Below are 8,013 nucleotides of genomic sequence, written 5' to 3' on the forward strand. Positions count from 1 at the left end.
TGCCGTTCGCTGAGCCCCTTCTGCGCTTCCGGGGGGTGTCGCCGCCTCGCGGGACCCCGGGTCGGGCTGGACCTGGGGCCGAGTCGGGGCGCGGGGAAGGGCGGGGGGAGCGGAGGGGGTAATGATGATGTGGCAGACGCTGTAATGGCGGGCGCTGTGTGCGGCGGGGTGAGGGGAGCCGCCTTATGTAACCTGCGGGTCGCGACCTCGAGTGGGCTTTCCGTCGGGTGCCGTGGGTGGCAGGCAGGTGGGACAGCGGGGAGAGCTGAAGACGACCTCTTGAAAGCTCCCCTAACGCCTGTGTGACATTGGCTCGGTGGCTTGCTCTCCCCGCGCGTTTCGACTGTGAAAGGCTGACAGCAGAGCCGGGAAATGGAGGCTGGCGTCTGCTGGGGCTGAGCTTGCTGTCGGCGTCCCGGGGGAGGTGTGGGTGGAAACCCCAAGGGGCGGGTGGCCCTGTCTGACCGCCAGGTGCACGGGTGACCTTGGATCTCAAAGATGCCCTTTGGGGGACGCTTGGGAGGACTCCCGCGGTACAGGGCTGGGGTTTTGAGGGGAGTATTGTCTCCCCCTTGGCTTCCTGGCGCTGCGCAGCCTTCTGATGGGTCCATCCCGGCTACAGGAAATCTGTTGTTTCTTGTGCAGCACTCGTTAGGAGTCGTTGCTTGTAAGTGATAAGCAGAGTTTGGTTTTGGGACCTGGGCAGGTGGCGTTTTTAGGATGGCGTCAGTACAGAGACCGCAGTCCGGGTGGTAGTTGGGGCTGACCCAGATCCAGCTCACTCTTGTCCGAGGTCTCCAGGTCACGATTGAAGTCCCAAGGCCGTNTCAGGTGAACTTCACAGTAGATCAGATCCGGGCCATCATGGACAAGAAGGCCAACATCCGAAACATGTCTGTCATCGCCCACGTGGACCATGGCAAGTCCACGCTGACGGACTCGCTGGTGTGCAAGGCTGGCATCATCGCCTCCGCCCGCGCTGGGGAGACCCGCTTCACTGACACCCGGAAGGACGAGCAGGAGCGATGCATCACCATCAAGTCAACGTGAGGAGGGGGGGGTGGCGGTGCTCACCCAGGTCCGCGGGGGGCGGACTGGACAGCAGGCCCCAGCCTGTCCCCAAGGCAGCTGAGGGGATGACATGAACACCCTGAGGGCTGGGTATTGATGAGGGAGAATGAGGTTCCCAGCTAGGGGAGGCGGCAGCCAGCGTGACAGGTCAGTGATGGGGCTGGGGAGTCTCAGAGAGGAAGGGGCTTGCCCCTGGGCTTCCTTATTTCCAGGTGCTGCCTGGTCAAGTCCTGGCAGGTGGTTCTGGATGATCAGCATGCTGTCACCACCTGCTTTGCATAGGGCTCCCCAGTGACTTTGTGGCCCTAGATGTCCATAGTGAGCCCCAGAGCAAACTACCCATGATCGCCGCCTGTCAATTAGTTGGTGATTTGTGAGGTGTTTCTGGGGCGTTGGTTCTGGGACTTAATGTCAGCTGTGAGTGAATGGTGCAGAGAGTGAAAGGTGGTCTGGGGTCACCTGGCCCATGTTTGGAGTCTGGGGTGCTGAGCCTGGGAGTAACCAGGAAGAGGGGACTGGATGGGGAGGTCCCTAGGAGTTGGTCTTTAAAGCAGGTACTAGGGAGCCGGGCCTCCTTGGCAGAGGGCGATGGCGTCTGTGTGGGGGGGCTGGAGTCTCCAGGGAGGAGTGATTGGGGGAGAGGAAACAAATTGCAGCGCATTTTCTAGATTTGAACCTGGTTTCTTAACTTATCAGGAATTCCTGTAGGGATTAAGAAAGCCCTGCTGACTCTCCTAGTCAGGGAACCTGGGCCTTAGTCCAGGGGTCACGGGGAGGGCAGTGTAGATGTGGCTTCCCTCCATCTCAACCTGCCCTGGTCTCTTAGGGCCATCTCCCTTTTCTATGAGCTTTCGGAGAACGACTTGAACTTCATCAAGCAGAGCAAGGATGGCTCTGGCTTTCTCATCAACCTCATCGACTCACCTGGGCACGTAGACTTCTCCTCGGAGGTGACCGCCGCCCTCCGTGTCACCGACGGTGCCTTGGTGGTGGTGGACTGTGTGTCTGGTAAGTAGTGGACTCCCTCACATGTGGTTTGGAGCGTGGGGCCGTCCTGGTCCTGGCTGACTGGGCCACCGGTCCCCAGGTGTGTGCGTGCAGACAGAGACGGTACTGCGGCAGGCCATTGCCGAGCGCATCAAGCCCGTGCTGATGATGAACAAAATGGACCGCGCCCTGCTTGAACTGCAGCTGGAGCCAGAGGAGCTCTACCAGACTTTCCAGCGCATCGTCGAGAACGTCAACGTCATCATTTCCACTTACGGGGAGGGCGAGAGCGGCCCCATGGGCAACATCATGGTGCGTCGTGTGCGTGCTGAGATGCAGGGTCCTTCGGCCGGCTTGCTGTCTGCCTGTGTTCCCAGTACTTCATCCCGCCTCTTGCTGGGGGAGCCGCGGTCCTTCTGTTGTGGGGGCTGTGACTGTTCTGGGGCGGGGGCGGGGGGGGTTGCTGGCCCTGGAAGTGCTGTTGAGTCTAGGGTGCCTTGGATTCCTGGCATTTCTGATAGTGGGCTGGCCAGGAGCATTAGGGTAACTAAGAACGGGGCTGGACCATTTCCGAAACCAACTTCCTGCTGCACTTGGTGACTTGTGGAGAAGCTGTAGGGTGGTTTGTTCTCTGTGTAGACAGGGGTTTGAGTCTGCCCCGCCCCCAAGGCCATGAGCAGAGCTGGGTCCTGTCAATGATGACTGAAATTTCTTCACTTTGACCTGATGGCTACTGAAGAAATCTGATGTCTGAGGCCCACCGCGAGGGGGCCTTTTGTGCTTTCTGTCCACCTGTACCCACTCACAGCTTTGTCTCCTTTCGCCCTTGCAGATCGACCCTGTACTTGGCACTGTTGGCTTTGGGTCTGGACTGCACGGTTGGGCCTTCACCCTGAAGCAGTTTGCAGAGATGTATGTGGCCAAGTTTGCGGCCAAGGGCGAGGGCCAGCTGGGGCCTGCTGAGCGGGCCAAGAAGGTGGAGGACATGATGAAGAAGCTGTGGGGTGACCGGTGAGCGCCTCGTGCGAGGAGCAGGGGCGTCTGCAGCACCCTGCTTGCCTGGTGGGGGTCCCTGGGTGGCAGTGGGGAGGGGGCTGAGTGGGCTCCTGCATGATGGTACCCTCCCCACCCCCCGGGTCCTGCTGTGGTTGAGCTGAGTCTCATCTGCCAGGTATTTCGATCCAGCCAACGGTAAATTCAGCAAGTCAGCCACCAGCCCTGATGGCAAGAAGCTGCCCCGGACATTTTGCCAGCTCATCTTGGATCCTATCTTCAAAGTGAGTAGCCGAGAGTTTTCGTAGACGTGCACCCCCTGGGCTGTCCATGGGCCTGGTGGCTCCTGGGGGACCTGCTCCCCGACCTGCTGCGGCAGGTGATGGGGTGTCAGGCTGGGCACAGCCAGGCCGGAGGGTGGCTGCCAGAGGAGGGTGAGGGCACAGTGGTAGAGGTTCAGGCCCTGGGGTCCCTGATAAGCCAGCCACGGAGATGCCTGGTGGTGGGGAGCACACCTCCCTGGCTGGGGGTGTACAGGTAGGGGAGAGGAGACAGCTTGGGCTTTGCCGGCTTAGGGAGTGGAGGGTGAATTAGGACACGTCTGTGGCACAGAAGAGCAGATTTGCGTTTTGTGATCGCCCTTTCTGCTTTTCCCGGGACTGTGCTGTGGGACTTTGCAGGACTGCCCGTGCCTTGTGTGAGGCTCTGGTTTGTGTGGCAGGAAGAAGCCTCGGGCTTTCCAGCGTGTTTCCAAACCAACCGTGTTTTGGCACATTAGGTATTTGTCGCGATCATGAATTTCAAGAAGGAGGAGACCGCGAAACTCATTGAGAAGTTGGACATCAAGCTGGACAGCGAGGACAAAGATAAAGAGGGCAAACCGCTTCTGAAGGCAAGTGTGGGTGGGCGTCCCACCCACACCACGTCCACACCTACACCTACACCACAGCCCCACCTCGGCAGGGCAGGTGGAGGCCTGCGCTGTTGGTCTCGCTTTGGGAGGGGCAGCCTGGCACCTGAGCCAGTTGAGACCCACTTTCAGCCCGGGATCCTGAGGGCAGGGACCACGCTTGAGCCTCCTGTCCCCTTCCATAGGCTGTGATGCGCCGCTGGCTGCCTGCTGGGGACGCCCTGCTGCAGATGATCACCATCCACCTGCCTTCCCCCGTGACAGCCCAAAAGTACCGCTGCGAGCTCCTGTACGAGGGGCCCCCGGACGACGAGGCAGCCATGGGTACGGGATGTCCCCCCGCGTAGGGCTGGAGCAGCCTGGGGCTAAGTGGCTGGGGGTGATGGTCCTTGCCACTCACAGCGTCAGGGTTCTGGGATGGTGGCGGTAAGGGAGTCACACACTCTCTCGGGATTCTTCTTTTTCAGGCATTAAAAGCTGTGACCCCAAAGGCCCCCTTATGATGTACATTTCCAAAATGGTGCCGACCTCCGACAAAGGTCGGTTTTATGCTTTCGGCCGTGTATTTTCGGGGCTTGTGTCCACTGGCCTGAAGGTCAGGATCATGGGGCCCAACTACACGCCTGGGAAGAAGGAGGACCTATACCTGAAGCCCATCCAGAGGTGAGGGGCTGCCATTCGGCCCTCTGCGGGCCCCCCGCCCTGCGATAGGCTGACGGAGGGTGTTCCGCCCCAAGAGGGTGAAGGAACTGGCGAAGCTGATGGGCTGCTCCAGACGCAGCAGGCAGAGCCCTCGTTCTGCCTCGGACACGCCTGTGCCACAGTTTGGGCTGGTGCCTGGAGAGCTGGCGAGGCCTCTAGGGGCCTCCCTGGTGGTAGCGTCTGCGCCAGCACTGCGCCTAAGGGGAGGGGGAAGACCCAGCTCCTCTGTCCTGCCAGCGGCCTGGGGTCCCCATGCCTCTGCTCCTTTGGCTCTCAGGTGACGTTTGACAGCCGTGGGCTGGGTGTGGTGCCCTAAACCGGGGGAGGTAGGAACGAGCAAGTTGGTGTCCCAATAGGATTCAGTGTCCTGAAGTTGGTGGGTCTCAGGCCCTGGGGGTGGACAGGCCACGGGCTCAGATGGCAGGAGATCTGAGGCACTGATGGTTGTCTCCCCCAGAACAATCCTGATGATGGGCCGTTACGTGGAGCCCATCGAAGACGTGCCTTGTGGGAACATTGTGGGCCTGGTGGGTGTGGACCAGTTCCTGGTGAAGACGGGCACCATCACCACCTTTGAGCACGCCCACAACATGCGCGTGATGAAGTTCAGCGTGAGCCCTGTTGTCCGGGTCGCTGTGGAGGCCAAGAACCCGGCCGACCTGCCCAAGCTGGTGGAGGGCCTGAAGCGCCTGGCCAAGTCGGACCCCATGGTGCAGGTGGGTGGGCGCCCTGGCAGAGGCAGCGCTCCTTGTGGGAGCGGTTAGTTTCTGGTTTGTGTGTATTGAGGCCAAACGCCAAGTCGGGTTTGCAAGTACTTGAGAGTCGGGTGCGCGTCCAGTTCTGTCTCATAGGCCGCCTAGATCTCTGTGGTGTGGCTCTATGGTAGGTCATTCCAGAAGATTGAGGCTGAGAACTAGCAAAGCGCCTGGGGGCTCTTGCTGTTTTCCGTGAGCCTACTTCCCTGAAAACCTCAGTTCTGGGGGTCCGTCTCCAGCCGGGGGGCATATCTGGAACCTGCTTTCCGCCCATCAGCCTAGGACTTCTTGGGTTCCCCGAGTGTCCTGGGGTCAGTGTCGGGGTCTGACTCTCCATCCATCGGTTGCAGTGCATCATCGAGGAGTCAGGGGAGCACATCATCGCGGGGGCTGGCGAGCTGCACCTTGAGATCTGCCTGAAGGACCTGGAGGAGGACCATGCGTGCATCCCCATCAAGGTGCGGAGGCCTGTCGTCCCGACACAGCGGGCAGCCAGCGGTTGCGTCGTGCGAGGTTCAGGCTGCGCTCTGCCGGTCGGCCGTTCCATTCCCTTTCCTTGACGTGTTCTGGCGGGTGAATTGCAAGGTTCACAAAGCGGCATCTGTGTAGGCTTTCCGCGCCCTGGAGGGTGGGGCGTGAGGGGTCTGCTTCCTGAAAGCTGGTGAACACGAGCCCGGCTGCTGGTGCTCTGGTTTTCGTTTCCTGCTTTCACAAGGACCTGAGCTTGGACGTGTGTGAGAGACACTTTCGAGTTCTATTATAGGAAGGGCCTCTGGATGTCTCTCTCGGGTGGTCCCTGGTTCCCGGAGGCTGGCCTGACCCTCTGCTCCTCCGGCAGAAATCCGACCCCGTGGTGTCTTACCGGGAGACGGTCAGCGAGGAGTCGAACGTGCTCTGCCTGTCCAAGTCCCCGAACAAGCACAACCGGCTGTACATGAAGGCGCGGCCCTTCCCCGACGGCCTGGCCGAGGACATCGACAAGGGCGAGGTGTCGGCCCGCCAGGAGCTCAAGCAGCGTGCCCGCTACCTGGCCGAGAAGTACGAGTGGGACGTGGCTGAGGCGCGCAAGATCTGGTGCTTTGGGCCCGATGGCACCGGCCCCAACGTCCTCACTGACATCACCAAGGGCGTGCAGTACCTCAACGAGATCAAGGACAGCGTGGTCGCTGGTTTCCAGTGGGCCACCAAAGAGGTGCGAGGCCGCCTTACTGTCTGGCTGGTGACAGATCAGTTCACTGTGGGGTTCTCGGGCCAGTGAGGCTCACACCTAATGGGAATTGGGAGTCACGTGTTCCGTGAGGGGAAGTGAGGCTTGGAGTCTTATCTTCTGGGAGGAGCGTCGTAGGCAGGCTGAGTAGGGTAGTACGTGACACTTTAGTTGGGGGTGGGGCCTTGGGCATTGGCATAGAGCTGCGTTATCCCTTGTTTTAGAGCGAAAGGGTCAGTAGGTGCGGGACCTTGATGGTGCTCTTGCCCCTTTCTGCAGGGAGCCCTGTGCGAGGAGAACATGCGGGGTGTGCGCTTTGATGTCCATGACGTGACCTTGCACGCAGACGCCATCCACCGCGGCGGCGGCCAGATCATCCCCACCGCCCGGCGCTGCCTCTATGCCAGCGTGCTGACTGCCCAGCCCCGCCTCATGGAGCCCATCTACCTTGTGGAGATTCAGGTTGGGGGGGTGGGGAGGCTGCTCCTTTGGCTTTTCTGGGTCTTGTTTTACTCAATAGCTGCTTGAAAAACAGTCTTCCTTTCCTGACAGTGTCCTGAGCAAGTGGTTGGTGGCATCTATGGTGTCCTGAACAGGAAGCGGGGTCACGTCTTTGAGGAGTCCCAGGTGGCTGGCACTCCCATGTTTGTCGTGAAGGCCTATCTCCCTGTGAACGAGTCCTTCGGTGAGTGGGGCTGGGGACGGCCAGCTGGTGCCGGGCAGTGCCCACAGGTCTGCGGGCAGCCTGGTTTTGCCTCTAGCAAGGCCTAGAGCAGGTCTGAGAGGCCCTGATGGAGTGCAAACCATGGCCCGTTTGGAGGTGGCGCGGCACAGTTGTGGGCGAAGGTAGTCTGCTCACCATGTAGAGCAGGTGGATTCGTGGGGGAGGAAGACGTGCGATCTGGTGATCTGTTCAGATCAAGGTTAGCAAGCGGTTGGGCTGTAGCTCATGTTCAGCCCGTGGGCAAGCAGTGGAGGCCCAGTAGTGGCCTGCGTGGTTTGCTTTCCTAGCAGTGGTCTATAGTGCAAGGCCCGGGGGACATACAGGCGCGGTCTTAAATGGCAGTTCAACTGGTCAGGGTGGCTGGGTGTGGTTACCTCTGCGTGCCCACTGTCCCCTCAGGCTTGGCTGCTGAGGCAGCAGGAGCCAGTTTCTGGAGCGAACTGGTGAGCCCTGTCCCTCCCCACAGGCTTCACCGCTGACCTGAGGTCCAACACCGGGGGCCAGGCCTTCCCCCAGTGCGTCTTTGATCACTGGCAGATCCTGCCTGGGGATCCCTTCGACAACACCAGCCGTCCCAGCCAGGTGGTGGCCGAGACGCGTAAGCGCAAGGGCCTGAAGGAGGGCATCCCTGCTCTGGACAACTTCCTGGACAAATTGTAGGCTG

At 60.5% G+C, this 8,013-nt stretch overlaps 1 protein-coding gene and 1 non-coding gene across 2 annotated transcripts in view; both read left to right on the plus strand.

Annotated features, from left to right (window-relative positions):
- The window catches only part of EEF2 (eukaryotic translation elongation factor 2), an 8,391-nt gene extending 382 nt beyond the window's left edge, over positions 1-8,009 (plus strand). The window contains exons 2-15 of the mRNA XM_077746734.1: positions 832-1,046; positions 1,898-2,079; positions 2,159-2,370; positions 2,891-3,069; positions 3,230-3,335; positions 3,830-3,943; positions 4,147-4,285; positions 4,429-4,624; positions 5,121-5,379; positions 5,769-5,876; positions 6,257-6,610; positions 6,905-7,087; positions 7,178-7,310; positions 7,816-8,009. Of these exons, the coding sequence (XP_077602860.1) occupies positions 832-1,046; positions 1,898-2,079; positions 2,159-2,370; positions 2,891-3,069; positions 3,230-3,335; positions 3,830-3,943; positions 4,147-4,285; positions 4,429-4,624; positions 5,121-5,379; positions 5,769-5,876; positions 6,257-6,610; positions 6,905-7,087; positions 7,178-7,310; positions 7,816-8,009 (2,574 nt within the window). The remainder of the gene's footprint in view (positions 1-831; positions 1,047-1,897; positions 2,080-2,158; positions 2,371-2,890; positions 3,070-3,229; positions 3,336-3,829; positions 3,944-4,146; positions 4,286-4,428; positions 4,625-5,120; positions 5,380-5,768; positions 5,877-6,256; positions 6,611-6,904; positions 7,088-7,177; positions 7,311-7,815) is intronic.
- LOC144221649 (small nucleolar RNA SNORD37) lies at positions 2,750-2,814 on the plus strand. Its single transcript, XR_013332128.1, has one exon. It is a non-coding gene; the product is annotated as a small nucleolar RNA SNORD37 (small nucleolar RNA).
- Positions 8,010-8,013: the final 4 nt, after the last annotated feature.

Source organism: Crocuta crocuta, unplaced genomic scaffold, assembly GCF_008692635.1.
Source record: "Crocuta crocuta isolate KB4526 unplaced genomic scaffold, BGI_CrCroc_1.0 scaffold110, whole genome shotgun sequence".
Taxonomy (NCBI): Eukaryota; Metazoa; Chordata; class Mammalia; order Carnivora; family Hyaenidae; genus Crocuta; species Crocuta crocuta.